Source organism: Balaenoptera physalus (genome assembly GCF_965194825.1).
Source record: "Balaenoptera physalus genome assembly, chromosome: 5".
In the NCBI taxonomy this organism is placed as follows: domain Eukaryota; kingdom Metazoa; phylum Chordata; class Mammalia; order Artiodactyla; family Balaenopteridae; genus Balaenoptera; species Balaenoptera physalus.
This window is the reverse complement of record NC_138884.1, coordinates 98515170-98530866: the sequence shown is the minus strand read 5'-3', so window position 1 is coordinate 98530866 and position 15697 is coordinate 98515170. Positions and strand designations below refer to the sequence as shown.

General features: G+C 45.8%; 1 protein-coding gene across 4 annotated transcripts in view; it reads left to right on the top strand.

The window, feature by feature from the left end:
• SLC34A2 (solute carrier family 34 member 2) overlaps positions 1 to 10567 on the top strand; it is a 65719-nt gene extending 55152 nt beyond the window's left edge. For all 4 annotated transcript variants that reach the window (XM_082464557.1, XM_082464556.1, XM_082464558.1 and 1 more), the window contains 7 exons: positions 638 to 833; positions 1604 to 1699; positions 2130 to 2250; positions 3413 to 3580; positions 5263 to 5379; positions 5475 to 5599; positions 7159 to 10567. In XM_082464557.1, coding sequence (XP_082320683.1) covers positions 638 to 833; positions 1604 to 1699; positions 2130 to 2250; positions 3413 to 3580; positions 5263 to 5379; positions 5475 to 5599; positions 7159 to 7764 — 1429 coding nt within the window. In that variant the 3' untranslated portion in view covers positions 7765 to 10567. The remainder of the gene's footprint in view (positions 1 to 637; positions 834 to 1603; positions 1700 to 2129; positions 2251 to 3412; positions 3581 to 5262; positions 5380 to 5474; positions 5600 to 7158) is intronic.
• Positions 10568 to 15697: the final 5130 nt, after the last annotated feature.

The window sequence follows — 15697 nt, the reverse complement described above, 5'->3', positions numbered from 1 at the left end:
TTTTTTAAAATCTGGAGATAGGTAAGATGGAATTCAGGGGGAATCAGTGAACCTTCTCCGGTAGATGCAAATTGTGGTATATATTAGCTTTGTTTCCTGTAGAGACTGTTCAAATATTTGATCAAAGTCTCAAGATCTTACAGTTAAGAATTCAATTGTGTAGAAGGCTCTGATGGTAGCCTTCATACTGGCCCCTGCCTTTCCAAAAGGAAGGTCGTCTTCCATATGCATGATTTGAAAGTGGTCTTGATGAAGTTTTCTCAAACAGTGCTCCCTGAACTAATAATTGCAGCCACAACACATCTAGTTCCCTTTTCCCCAAGCAGAGCAAACTGTGTACTGTCTGATCTGGTGGGAAAGGTTCTGCTGGACAGTGGGAGACAAGGGTCCTGGACCCAGTGCTCCTGCAGTGGTCTTCAATTCCTCTGTGCTCGCTGGCCTTTAGTTTCCTCATCTGTTGAATGGGGATCTTCATACCACTCACTTTGGGGATTGCTGTGAGAACAAAAGTGAGATTGTACACCTCTATGCACTCAGAAAGGTGGCACCTGGCCGGTGATACAAGTGATGACCTGCCTAGATGGTGCCCAGTCGCTTGTTGACTAATCTGGCTCGGGACGGGGTTCCCCTCCTGCAGGGCCTTTGCAGGGGCCACGGTCCATGACTTCTTCAACTGGCTCTCTGTATTGGTGCTCCTGCCTCTGGAGGCTGCCACCCATTACCTGGAGCGCCTGACCAACCTGGTAGTGGAGACCTTCAACTTCAAGAATGGAGAGGATGCCCCGGAGCTTCTGAAAGTGATCACAGATCCCTTCACGAAGCTCATTATACAGGTAACCCGCCTTCCTGCAGAGAGGGAAAGGCCCCAACACCCTCCCCTGCTCCCCTCTCACCGGGCTGGGATGGAAGAGATGGATGAGGGTCTGTAAAAACTGCCCTTTGGCTGCTCTGAAAAAAGCCAAGGGAGGCAGAACTTCAGGGACACCCGATGAGATGGAGTAATTGGCCTTTATTATCTCCTTGATTTCAACATGTGTATCGTCTTTATTAGGATGGGGGCAGGTGGCGGGGGTGAGCGCTTCTCTAGACTCAAGGACTCTCTACTGGACACTTGGACGCTTTGTTCCCACTACTGGCCTCAGCACCCGTGGGCTCACTGATTAAAGTAGCACCCTGCTCCCAGCCAAAGAGGAAGAGTTTACTGCCTTTCCTTCCATCTCACCCCTCTGCTCACTAGGGTCTGCCCATATTATTGAAATAAATGAAAGAAGGCTTTGTGGATGTTGCCTTGGGGAGAAGGGGCCAGTTTGGACCTTGCCCTTTCACTCTTACCTTCTGTTTTTTTTTTTTCTGTCATTCAGTCATCTGATGAATATCTACTGCATGCTTCTTAGATACGGGTTCATTGTTCATACAATCATTCATTTATTGAGCACGCACTGACATCTGGGTGCTGTGCTCTGCCCTGAGAGTGCAGATAGAGTGAGTCCCAGCTCACCCCTTCAGTGCGGTTCACATCCTCAGCCCCTTTTAACAGCTTAACATCTGTCCCACATCAGTTCTGAGAACGTGCTGACTCTCTTCTGTCCATTGCCTTCCTCAGCTGGATAAAAAAGTTATCAACCAAATTGCAATGAATGATGAAACAGCCAAAAACAAGAGTATGATCAAGATTTGGTGTAAAACTTTTACCAACGTGGTAAGTTTCTGAGAATATTGCTGGGTGGGTGAACTCTTGTGTCTATACTTGATAAAGCAAGATCTTGCATTTAGATTGGGCATATAAAAGGTAAGGGGAAAGAAAAATCAGGGATTCCTGAAAAATCAAAACTAGCCAGTGAGAATCCTTAAGTCCTTGAATGCTAGATGGACAGACATTATACAGTAGGACAGACAGAGCCAGCGCACATCATGGACCCATTATTCCTGGCGTGTTATTTTCATGTCTCCTGGCTTACCTCTGGCTGCCTCCTTGCTTCCATTTATGGAGGGACCCACGGAAGCAGTGCATCATGCTTACGGTGCACGAATTGATATGGGTCTCCCCTGACGCCTCGCATTTCCTGCCATTGCCCACCAGAAATGAGTGTTATGGACTATACATAGCATTTCTCATGTTTGCCACCCAGACTGAGAGGAATGTCACCGTCCCCTCTCCTGACAACTGCACCTCTCCTTCCCTCTGTTGGACGGATGGTTTGCACACCTGGACCATCAAGAACGTGACCCACCAGGAGAACATTGCCAAGTGTGAGTGAAACTCACAGAGCATCAGCCGCCAGGACAGGCTGTCTGGGGTGATGATGGGTGTTTCCTATCTGTGTGGAGCCCCAGTAAGTGAAGGAAAGAAGGGCAGTGAGATTCACTGAACACCAATCCTACACTGGCCAATGAGCTGTGAGCTTTCAGAGCAGAGGAGACTAAGGCTTAGGGACAGGGGACAGGCCCAAGGTCCCCCCGTAAGGGGCAGAACTAGGACTTGATATTCAGCTCCTCTGGCAGTTCCAGACGGATTCAGAACTCATCAACAGATACCAGAGTGCTCCTTCTGTGTGCTTCAGTATCTCTTTGGCAGTAACTCTAGGCAGATGACAGCCTGATTTGAAGGAGATGTGGGGCACACACAGAACACATTCACCCTCAAGTCATGAGTCCCTACGGTACAGCAGGCCCCATATAGCAGGACTATAGCACTGAACAAAGCAGTGAGCCTTCATGATGCTCCGGTTCTTTAAGAAGCTATAGTGTTGCCTCTGGACTCTTTTATGGCCCTGACGTTAGTTCTTCTAATTATTTATTCCTTATATACCCATTTGCATATCTCTGCTTCTCCTCCTCTCCGTGCACCCCACATTAATTCTGAGCCATATACTTTAATACTCCAGTTGTGCTTTACCTCACAGAATCAAGTGAATGTATCACCTCCTGTGTTCTAGGTGCTATACATCCATTGATATAACCATGTTTTTCTGGAATCATCATGGGGACACACAGGGATTTTTAAAAAACACAAGGAGTTTTACAATTAACAATAGCTCCCACTCTGACTTGCCCATCCTACCCCACCTTGCTCCTCAAATACTTTTTTGTAGGTATCCTCATTGTCATGAGTGAAACACAACATGGGATTTAGAGGCAGAAGAATGGGGCTGGAAGCCTGGGTCTGCCCCTGGATTTCACTACATCTTCACCCTCATGAGATCCCATTGGCCAGAACATAGCCTCAGGGCTACACTTAGCTGCAAGGGAGGCTGGAAAGTGTGGTCTTTATTCTGGGCTGCCTTGCTCTGTGTCAAGCTGACAACCAAGATTCTGTTACTCTGAGACAGAAGGACGCTGGGGAATAAGTAACACCCTGTGGCTGTCAAGGGTTCCACGCCCTCCTAACGAGGGCTTTGTATGGTCTCTCCAGGCCAGCACATCTTCGTGAATTTCAACCTCCCGGATGTTGTTGTGGGCACCATTCTGCTGGTAGTCTCCCTGCTGGTCCTCTGTAGCTGCCTGATCCTAATTGTCAAGCTCTTGGGCTCTGTGCTCAGGGGGCAGGTAGCTGTTGTCATCAAGAAGACCATCAACACTGGTAAGCACACTGTCCCCCATTCTGGACCTTCTAGGGGATAGTGTCACTGTGGTCCCTCCAGGGGCGCTCCTTCTGATTCTCCTCTAGCAGTGGCCTCTGCATGGAGTTTCTCTCTGGGCTCTGATAAGTTGCGGAAGTTAAGATGCCATTCAGCCTTGAAATCTTCCTTAGGGTCTTGGGTGCAGCCTGGGGTGAAGGCGCAAGCTTCCATCAGATGTTTGCAAGGTCCTGAGAAAGCGCCAGCTCAAATCCAGAGAGCTGTGAGATAGGCCTTCCTTCCTGGCAGGTTCCCCGTTTGCCCAGGACTTTACTGGGTCTGTCAGGATACCTTAGGAGAAGGTTAACAGAAGTCCACCATGGTCCCTACTTCCCTTCGACTCTTGGGAAGAAAATGTGGTTCTGGATAAATGCGTCAGCATCTTGAGGCAGCCAGTCAGACTCCATTGCTGAGAATGGCGTCCTGGCCAATGAAAATATACCCCGTAAACTCTCCCTGTGAAATGGGGCTGAGGATATCTACCTCTCAGGGTTGTCACGAGGGTGAGCTGAGTACCCGTGCCCTGGACGCTTGCTGGCCGTGCAGGGCCTGATCCTGTGCTGGTGGTGCCGAGGGTGGGGTCTATAGGGCTTCCAAGCTGCTTCATATCCTCACTGCTCTTTTAGGTGGAAACAAAGGAGCGTTGGGAGACCAGGACAGGAGGAAAGATAGATGTCTGAATGCTCCAAGTGTTTTGTCGTTACTCAGCTGCTGTAGCAAATTCTTTTTTTTTTTTTTTAAAGGAATTCCTTTATTTTTATGGCTGTGTTGGGTCTTCGTTTCTGTGCAAGGGCTTTCTCTAGTTGCGGCAAGCGGGGGCCACTCTTCATCGCGGTGCGCGGGCCTCTCACTATCGCGGCCTCTCTTGTTGCGGAGCACAGGCTCCAGACGCGCAGGCTCAGTAATTGTGGCTCACGGGCCCAGCTGCTCCGCGGCATGTGGGATCTTCCCAGACCAGGGCTCGAACCCGTTTCCCCTGCATTGGCAGGCAGATGCTCAACCACTGCGCCACCAGGGAAGCCCTGTAGCAAATTCTTGTAGGCTGGGTGGCTTAAACAACAGAAATTTGTTTCTCACAGTCCTGGAGACTGGGAGGTCCATGGTCAGGGTGCCAGCACAGTTGGGTTCTGGTGAGGACCCACTTCCTGGTTTACAGATGGCCGCCTTCTCACTGGTCCTCGCATGGAAGAGAGAGTGGAGAGGAAGCAAGCTCTGCCTTCTATAAGGGTACTAATCTACTCATGAGGACTCCAACCTCCTGACCTAATCACCTCCCAAAGGCCTCACTTCCTAATACAATCACATTAGGGGGTCAGGGTTTAACATATGAATTGGGGGAGGGGGGAACGACACAAACATTCTGTCCATAACAGATGGGTTCAGCATTTAGAACTCCAGTGAAATGTATTTTTGTCTTCATAACACGTATCCACATCCTTGGTTCCACCATCTGAATATGCAAAGTGAAAGGATGCTGAAAATCCAATTTGCAGTTTCAGACTTGGTATGGGGTGGGGAGGAGTTTACACAACCTCAACCTCTGGCCCAGCCGTGCCCCCTGGGTCCTGTGGAGATGCCAGCTGGGCCTCCAACCCATGCCTTCCCCAGAAGGATTGTGACGCATCTCTTATCCTCTGCGTTCCAGATTTCCCTTTCCCCTTTGCCTGGGTGACTGGCTACCTGGCCATCCTTGTGGGGGCGGGGATGACCTTCATCGTTCAGAGCAGCTCTGTGTTCACGTCTGCTATGACCCCTCTGATCGGTGAGTTTCTCCCTGGGTCTCCCTCTGGCCGACATTACCATCTTCTGTCATCCTCTGGGGCTGATGCTATGGGCTTTGTATTTTCACCCCCCCAGGTATCGGCGTGATATCCATTGAGAGGGCATATCCACTCACGCTGGGCGCCAACATCGGTACCACCACCACCGCCATCTTGGCCGCCTTAGCTAGCCCAGGCAGTACTTTGAAGAGCTCGCTCCAGGTCAGGAAATGCTGCATGGGGCAGGGGCTCTGTGGGTGGGATCCAACCCTATCCATGATCTTGTAAGCAGATGGTTTTTAACCAAGAAACCAAGCCAAGCTTTTCTCTGTTATGTCCAAAACTGTGATGTGGAGAAGCCACGGAGAGACAGATTTGAGAACAAAGCCATCTACTTAGAGTGGTAGTCAAGACTCCCATCACCAGGGGTTGTTTAAACAAAGGTGGGGTGGCCATTTTACTAGAGGTGGAAAGGGTATCCAGGAAGCGTAGATACCACTGTCCGTCTCCTTGCCCTCCTCTTGGTGAACTCTGCCTGGGCACTGGGAGGTCACCTGTGTCTTGAGCCTGGCATTGAGAAGAATCAGGGGGGACCTGCCTTGCCTGGATCAACTAGGTGACCTTGGGCAAGATGACCTTTGGTGTTTGAATCACTGTGCCACCATTTACACAGGAAGTGCCCTTAGGTGACCTAACCTTTGAGCATCAATTCCCTCATCTGAAAAATGGGAACCATAATCCCTATGTCATTAGGATTATTATAAGGATCTGATGAGGCACTGTCTAAAGCCATGCTGTTGATAGAAATATAGAGTGAGTGTAGACTATGTGAACCACCCATGAAATCTGAAATTTTTTAGTAGCCACAGTTTCAAAAGGTAAAAAAGGAACAGGGAGATTAATTTTAATAATGTGTTTGATTGAACCCATTATCATTTCAACATGTAATTGATCTAAAAATATGGTGATATTTTACATTCCTTTTTGGACTAAGTCTTTGAAATCCAGTGTGTATTTTATGCTTATGCCACATCTCAATAGATTGTGGCTAATGTATCGGACAGGGCTGGTCCAAAGCCCTTAGCATCATGCTTGGTACCTGGTGGGCACACCTAGCAAAGTGCGTGGCCTCTGGAGACAGGCTACCTGGGTTTGAATCTCATCTCCCACCTGTGTGACTCTAGGAAAATAGCTTCACCTCGTGGTGCCTCAGTTTCCTCCTGCATGAAATGGAGATAATGTTGCCAACTCAGGATATTTTTTGAGGATTGAAGTAATCCATAAAAGTGCTTGGAATTGTTGCCTCCCCCGTAGTAAGCGCTCTATAAACATCAGCTGTTGCTGCTATTATCTTTATTAACTGTAACCATCTTTCCTTGTCTCTCCCCTCCCTGACATAGGGCCACTGAGCCAAGAAAGCCAGCTATCTTGCACACCTTTCCTTCTGCCCCACCAGCTCTTAACTGCTCAGCTGGAAGCGGCAGGGTCAAGGCACTGGGTGGCAGCGGGCACATTCATGAAGTTCATTGTTAGATCTGGCCTAAAGGACTTCAGGCCCTGAAAACTGAGCTGTGATTCAGCCAGTCACCTCCCTTGCCCTCCCTCGCCCTCCCTCCCTTACCCCCCAGACACATAGTAGGACCTCAGGTAATACGGGTCCCACTCTGGGCTGAGCTATGAAGATGAGGAAGACTCAGGCCTCCGCTACTAGACGACGCCCTCTTCTCCCCGACCCCACCGTGCAGCAGACCCGTTCACCTGTCCAACCTCTTGTGTTGCAGATTGCCCTGTGCCACTTTTTCTTCAACATCTCAGGCATCTTGCTGTGGTACCCAATCCCGTTCACCCGCCTGCCCATCCGCCTGGCCAAGGGGCTGGGCAGCATCTCAGCTGAGTACCGCTGGTTTGCCGTCTTCTACCTGGTCATCTTCTTCTTCCTGATCCCTCTGTCTGTGTTTGGCCTCTCGCTGGTCGGCTGGCCAGTGCTGGTGGGTGTGGGGGCGCCCGTCATCTTTGTGGTCTTCCTGGTGGTGGTCCTCAGGCTCCTGCAGTCCCACTGCCCGCGCGTCCTGCCCCACAAGCTCCAGAACTGGAACTTCCTGCCGCCGTGGATGCACTCGCTGAAGCCCTGGGACAAACTCATCAGCGCGTCCACCAGCTGCTGCCGGCGGCTCTGCTGCCGTACCTGCTGTCTGCTGTGTGGTTGCCCCAAGTGCTGCCGCTGCAGCAAGTGCTGTGAAGACCTGCAGGAGGAGCAGGGCGTCCCTGTTAAGTCCCCCGAGGCTTTTGCTAACATGGCCATGGACAAAGAGGCTCAGGACGGGGTCCCCAAGTCCGAGGTGGATGCCTCGGGCACAAAAACCATTTCCAGCATCACAGCCTTGTAGGTAGGAGCTGCCTGGAGGCGGGAGGAGGGCCCTACCGCCCACGGGGCTCCCGCTCCCTCCTGGTTCTTCCTCCACCTCGGGAGGGTTTGTTCCCCGTTGAGGAATGACATCCCTCCCGACTCTCATTCCCTGGCCCAGCGTATCAGCCCGCACAGTAGTTTCATCTCAGCCCCATGCTCCCTGGGTCTTCCAGGCGCAGAACAACACTGAATGAGAATTAGATAGTGAAACCTGGCCAGAGAGGTGATCACACCCGCTCCCACACACAGCGGGGTTGGTCAGTAGGACTTCTTTTCAGACCATCCCCTTGCAAAGGAAAAGCCCCAAGGGAGGAATTTATGGCAGGTTCATTGTCAAAGGTGCATATCCACATACACTTTTCTTTATTATGATCCAGCTCAGACTTCTCTCTTTTACCAAAGACCAACTTCAACCAAGAGCAGCTGCCCCCATGTGTCCCAGAGCAGCCCAATTCAGGGGAAATGGTGTCATTGTTGGGGACTTGGACGAAGACCATAGATATGGGCCTTTCCCTCTTCTCAGTGCTCCCCACATCTCCTGTCAGGGTTTTCTCACCCGGGCAGGGAGGGTTAGTCCCAGTAGTTTACCTGCTGTGCCCTCCAGGTTCCAGGATGGGAGCCACATCTGAGCTACAGAGAGGGTTTCAGAGAGCTTTGGCTCACCCGGCGCTCCAGTCGTCATAAGAAGAGAGTGGTCCTATCACTGAGCTGACAGGTGGAGGAAGAGAGCTGGGAAACGGAGAACATTTGGGGGAGATGTTTCAGCGGCCACAAAGGCCTCGGGTGCTTCTTAACCTGGCTCATTTAGAAGCCAAATTGGCAGACATTCTGGCTAAAGCTTAGCGCTGATAAAAATCATCCCTGCTGAGTCTTTTGGAATAAGATACGCAGGTTCTGAGTCCCCTGCACTGTGCCACCTTGAATCACAGGAAGCACCTGAGCATGGGCCAGCTCTGTGCCTCTCTCTGTCCTGTGCAAGATGACTATCTGGGTCAGCTTTCAGTGGTCAACTTCTGTCCATACATCCACCCACCCGTCCATCCACCTAAGCCGGAACCTCTTTCCCAGCATTCTCCCATAGTCCCATAGATAGAAGAACTTTGACTCTCTGCCCACTCTCCATGCCTGCAAAGCTCAAAACTGAGGGCAGAAACCAGGGCATGTCATCAAGTGGCAGTGGGGTCCATGTGTGTCTGTGGGACCGAGAAATGTGCTCTTTCTTGTCCCAGATGCCTTCTCTGTGCCTTCAAGAGCCGCCTGTGGTATGTACACCTCCTCTTTCCCTTGCTTCTCATCCTCGACAACCCCAGGTCTCCCCAGAGAGTGAGTGAGCTTCAACCGAGTCTGGGAAAAGGGGTCAGTGCAGACGTGCCTCCAGACTCTGCCCTCCCCCATCCTAGCTTCTCCATCACTTTCATAGGTTGTAGTACCAAAATGAGCCTTCCCCTGACCTTCCCTGTGTAGATACGGATTTCCAAACAGAGCCATTGATACTCTATATTTATACTCATGCAATGTACAGCATTTTTCATAAGTTTTACTATTTACTATAGTTCTGTGATTTGTGTCATGAAGTGCTCTCATGTGGAAACAAGGCTGGCTTCTACTAAGAAAGACCACCTTTGTATATTTTGTAATCCTGCCTTTTAAACTGCTTCTGCAGCCACACCCGTGTCACACACCCTGTAAATATGTAAGTTAAACCTGGGCAGGACTGTGGCCTTCTTTGTACTCTGATGATTTTTAAAAATTGGATCCTTGTACCTGCGTTGATTTTTTTTTTTTTTTACTGGTTGTGGGAAATGAAAAAATAAAAAAAGATAATCAAACCCAAAAGGAGCAGGTTGCTTTCAATTACAGGGAAATGAGGGCCTCCTGGATCTATTTCCTAAAAATTTGAGGTCTTTCTCATTTCATATCACTACTGACCAAAAGCACCAGCTATATAATTTGTGGAGCCCCTCGTTCAAAAAGTGGGAAAAGTGCCGTAAGTACTAAAAATACCAAGCTTTCCTTTCTTCCACGGTTTCTCTCTTGACTTGTCTTTTTAAAAAATTGCTATTTAATGCTATTCTAAGTTGAAATTTAGAAATTATTAGCATGAATTATTTTTCTTTAACATCTTTATTGGAGTATAATTGCTTTACAATGTTGTGTTAGTTTCTGCTGTATATCAAAGTGAATCAGCTATACGTATACATATATCCCCATATCCTCTCCCTCTTGCATCTCCCACCTTCCCTCCCTATCCCACCCCTCTAGGTGGTCACAAAGCACCGAACTGATCTCCCTGTGCTATGCGGCTGCTTCCCACTAGCTATCTATTTTACATTTGGTAGTGTAGATATGTCCATGCCACTCTCTCATCATGTCGTCCCAGCTTTCCCTTCCCCCTCCCTGTGTCCTCAAGTACATTCTCTACATCTGAGTCTTTTTTCCTGTCCTGCCCCTAGGTCCATCAGGACCATTTTTTTTTTTTTTTTTTTAGATTCCATATATATGTGTTAGCATACGGTATTTGTTTTTCTCTTTCTGACTTACTTCACTCTGTATGACAGACTCTAAGTCCATACGCCTCACTACAAATAACTCAATTTCGTTCCTTTTTATGGCTGAGTAATATTCCATTGTATATATGTGCCACATCTTCCTTATCCATTCATCTGTCGATGGACACTTAGGTTGCTTCCATGTCCTGGCTATTGTAAATAGAGCTGCAATGAACATTGTGGTACATGACTCTTTCTGAATTACGGTTTTCTCAGCGTATATGCCCAGTAGTGGGATTGCTGGGTCATATGGTAGTTCTATTTGTAGTTTTTTAAGGAACCTCCATACTGTTCTCCATAGTGGCTGTATCAATGTACATTCCCACCAATGGTGCAAGAGGGTTCCCTTTTCTCCACACCCTCTCCGGCATTTATTGTTTCTAGATTTTTTGATGATGGCCATTCTGACTGGTGTGAGGTGATACCTCATTGTAGCTTTGTTTTGCATTTCTCTAATGATTAATGATGTTGAGCATTCTTTCATGTGTTTGTTGGCAATCTGTATATCTTCTTTGGAGAAATGTCTATTTAGATCTTCTGCCCATTTTTGGATTGGGTTGTTTGTTTTTTTGATATTGAGCTGCATGAGCTGCTTGTATATTTTGGAGATTAATCCTTTGTCAGTTGCTTCATTTGCAAATATTTTCTTCCATTCTGAGGGTTGTCTTTTCATCATGTTTATGGTTTCCTTTGCTGTGCGAAAGCTTTTCAGTTTCATTAGGTCCCATTTGTTTATTTTTATTTTTATTTCCATTTCTTTAGGAGGTGGGTCAAAAAGGGTCTTGCTGTGATGTATGTCATAGAGTGTTCTGCTTATGTTATCCTCTAAGAGTTTGATAGTGTCTGGCCTTACATTTAGGTCTTTAATCCATTTTGAGTTCATTTTTGTGTATGGTGTTAGGGAGTGTTCTAATTTCATTCTTTTACATGTAGCTGTCCAGTTTTCCCAGCACCACTTATTGAAGAGGCTGTCTTTTCTCCATTGTATATGCTTGCCTCCTTTATCAAAGATAAGGTGACCATATGTACGTGGGTTTATCTCTGGGCTTTCTATCCTGTTCCATTTATCTATATTTCTATTTCTGTTTTTGTGCCAGTACCATACTGTCTTGATTACTGTAGCTTTGTAGTATGGTATGAAGTCAGGGAACCTGATTCCTCCAGCTCTGTTTTTCTTTCTCAAGATTGCTTTGGCTATTCAGGGTCTTTTGTGTTTCTATACAAATTGTGAAATTTTTTGTTCTAGTTCTGTGAAAAATGCCAGTGGTAGTTTGATAAGGATTGCATTGAATCTGTAGATTGCTTTGGGTACTATACTCATTTTCACAATGTTGATTCTTCCAATCCAAGAACATGGTATATCTCGCCATCTATTTGTATCATCTTTCATTTCTTTCATCAGTGTCTTATAGTTTTCTGCATACAGGTCTTTTGTCTCCTTAGGTAGGTTTATTCCTAGGTATTTTATTCTTTTTGTTGCAATGGTAAATGGGAGTGTTTCCTTAATTTCTCTTTCAGATTTTTCATCATTAGTGTTTAGGAATGCAAGAGCTTTCTGTGCATCAATTTTGTATCCTGCTACTTTACCAGATTCATTGATTAGCTCTAGTCGTTTTCTGGTAGCATCTTTAGGATTCTCTCTATATAGTATCATGTCATCTGCAAACAGTGACAGCTTTACTTCTTCTTTTCCGATTTGGATTCCTCTTATTTCTTTTTCTTCTCTGATTGCTGTGGCTAAAACTTCCGAAACTATGTTGAATGATAGTGGTGAGAGTGGGGATCCTTGTCTTGTTCCTGATTTTAGAGGAAATGATTTCACTTTTTCACCGTTGAGAACGATGTTGGCTGTGGGTTTGTCATATATGGCCTTTATTATGTTGAGGTAAGGTCCATCTATGCCTACTTTCTGGAGAGTTTTTATCATAAATGGGTGTTGAATTTTGTCGAAAGCTTTTTCTGCATCTATTGAGATTGTCATATGGTTTTTATCCTTCAGTTTGTTAATATGGTGTGTCACATTGATTTATTTGCGTATATTGAAGAATCCTTGCATCCTGGGATAAACCCCACTTGATCATGGTGTATGATCCTTCTAATGTGCTATTGGATTCTGTTTGCTAGCATTTTGTTGAGGATTTTTGCATCTATGTTCATCAGTGATATTGGACTGTACTTTTCTTTTTCTGTGACATCTTTGTCTGGTTTTGGTATCAGGGTAATGGTGGCCTCATAGAATGAATTTGGGAGTGTTCCTCCCTCTGCTATATTTTGGAAGAGTTTGTGAAGGATAGGTGTTAGCTCGTCTCTAAATGTTTGATAGAATTTGCCTGTGAAGCCATCTGGTCCTGGGCTCTTGTTTGTTGGAAGATTTTTGATCACAGTTTCAATTTCAGTGCTTGTTATTGGTCTGTTTATATTTTCCATTTCTTCCTGGTTCAGTCTCAGAAGGTTGTGCTTTTCTGAGAATTTGTCCATTTCTTCCAGGTTGTCCATTTTATTGGCATACAGTTGCTTGTAGTAATCCCTCATGATTCTTTGTATTTCTGCAGTGTCAGTTGTTACTTCTCCTTTTTCATTTCTAATTCTGTTGATTTGAGTCTTCTCCCTTTTTTTCTTGATGAGTCTGGCTAATGGTTTATCAATTTTGTTTATCTTCTCAAAGAACCAGCTTTTAGTTTTATTGATCTTTGCTATTGTTTCCTTCATTTCGTTTTCATTTATTTCTGATCGTAGCATGAATTTTTATGGTTCCTCTTTATATTGTGTGGTGCCAGATTTAAATACAAGCAAGAACTTTTTAGTTCAAATGCAGTATTGCTGGAAGTACACAACTCATATGTTGTGGCTCATTCACGTATTTTGCTCCCAGCAGCAGGGACACTGCACAAAACTCACTCAATTGTTTTAATTTCTTTTCTTGTTTGTGCACATTCTACTGACATTCCTTACCTTCCTGATGAGTAAGGAAGCAATGGAAGGGAGAAGAACTCCCGGCTGTCCTTTGCTTCTGCATCAGCATTTTCAGCCTTGAGTGGATTGCTAATGCAGGGAAGTAACACGAATGAGGAAGGATGTGATAGGGCTCTTAGTTATTTCTTTTGTTGTATTTGGACAAAATTTTGGTTTGAATGGAAAGCATGGTCTCTTGGGGGCCCCTGCTTGATCGGTTGTAGATGTAACACACCTGTAGTTTGAGTCTCACTGTACTCCCACTTGTTGTGGGTCTACTGGAGTTCTGTACTCATGAGGCATTGCAAATGCTCTATGCAAATGAGTGGGGTGGCAAAGAACTGTGGGTGCACACCGTGCCCATTTGCCTCTGTTCACACGCATGCTCCATTGCCCTATTGGACTTAACTTGCAAAACTAAGTTAAAAGATAAAATTGTCAAGAATTTCAGGACCCCAACAGCAGAGCATTTCAGCCAGGAATGAGGCCCTTCTGTGTGACTGCATGCTGCAGAAGCTGGCCCTGCCCACCACCCCATGCCAATCAAAGTGTTAAGGAAAAGTTGACTTAAATTAAGGAATGTGAGCAAGAAGACTCTAAATTGGTAGCAACTCTCTAGGGCAGCTGAAGCACGTGCAGAGGGCTGGGTCAGCACCACAGAATGGTGCTAAATTGGGGGTTGGGATCATTTGAAGAGCTGTGTTCCATCTCTGGTTGTGTCATTTACTAGCAAACCTAATAGACTTTCTCAATGTCAATTTCTTCTTCTGGAATATGGGACAGAAACCCTTGGCTTCCCAAGGTTATTAAAATGAGGCAATGTATATAAACGTTTAGCCCTGGGGTTGGTTTACTCCAAGTGCTTGGCATATAGTTATGCCTCAAAAGTGTACTGGACTAACACGCATGGCAGTTGTACAAGACACACTTTCCACACTTGTTTGCATTTTGCTTGAGTATTTCCAAAGTGTCATACCAAGTTAAGAAAGTTACTATCAAACCCAAGCCACAGAGGCCAGAACTGGCCTTGGATTCATTATTAGGATGAGCTAGACTAGTGTCATGTGATGAGTCTCCAAATGGACCTGGGTCAGTTGAGGGACAGGGCTACAAGCAGGTGGGGGGAGGGGGGAGACAGGATGCAAAGAACACTTAGCCTTTCGGAAACTGTTGTATTGTCCTCTGAGTGACTCACTTTCTAGTCCCAGTCAAGGACGTGGTAGTGGGCATTGTTTTACAAGGATTTTTGCATTATTTTTGTTAAAAATCCAATAGTTGGAGAGAGTTTATAACTGTCGACATTGTCATTTGCCCCATCCTTCCACATATTCCTGTTTGGTTCCCCAGAGGCAACCCTTTCCAATTCTTATAGTGCTTTCTTCTGGAATATTGCTCCATAACCATCATATGATTATAATGGCTTTTTCTTAATGCATCTATTCCTGTTTTTTGGTATATGAGATTTAGCTTTCACACCATCCCTCCACTGCTGCTCATTTTCCAAACCAATAATCAATAGTTATATTACTGTGATTATATGATTATGATAAATTGCAGAACTAAATAGTGAACCAACATTATTTTCTTTCTTGATTTGAAAATAATTCAATAACACATCAGTGCTGTCATATCTGTAAATATTTTTTTCTTTAGTGTTCCAAAGTTTCTGATTACATTTTGGTTTCTCTCTTTTTCTTTTTTAAAAACTCTTATCCTCTTGACTCAGTCTGGAATAGTGGTTCTGTCTGCCTTTCAAACAACTGTCATCTTGGGCTTTGCCACTCTCCTAGGATGGCTACCCTGTTTTCTCGAGTTCATATTTGATATTTTTACTCTCTAGTTTGCTTGGATTACCCAAGACAGGGTACAAAAGAAAGAAAAAATTTGAGTCCATACTTACATGAAAATTTATTTTGTCTTCGCAGCCCAAAAAGCCCATCCCAAATTGCTGAACTATAATGTGGGCAAATAAGATCATGATTTTTTTTTTTTTTAATTTCCTTCTTTTTTTTTAAGTATTTATTTTATTATTTATTTAGGTTGCAACAGGCCTTAGTTGCGGCATGCAGGCTTCTTAGTTGCAGCATGTGGAATCTAGTTCCCCAACCAGGGATTGAACCTGGGCCCCCTGCACTGGGACCATGAAGTCTTACCCACTGGAGCACAAGGGAAGTCCCATGACTGTTTTTAAAGCACTAAGTTATGGAGTTGTTTGTTACACAGCATTAGATAACTGATACAGAACCCAACTCCAAAGCAGAGACTTTTCCTATAGTCCAGTGCTTTTCCTGCACTTCATTTTCAAGCACCTCTTCTTAGTATGGCTGCTTTGGTTTAATTCCTTCAGAGAATGTCTCCTATCTCCTGCCTGGAGTGGTAGAGCAGAACTACAGGTCCACCAACAGTGCATTA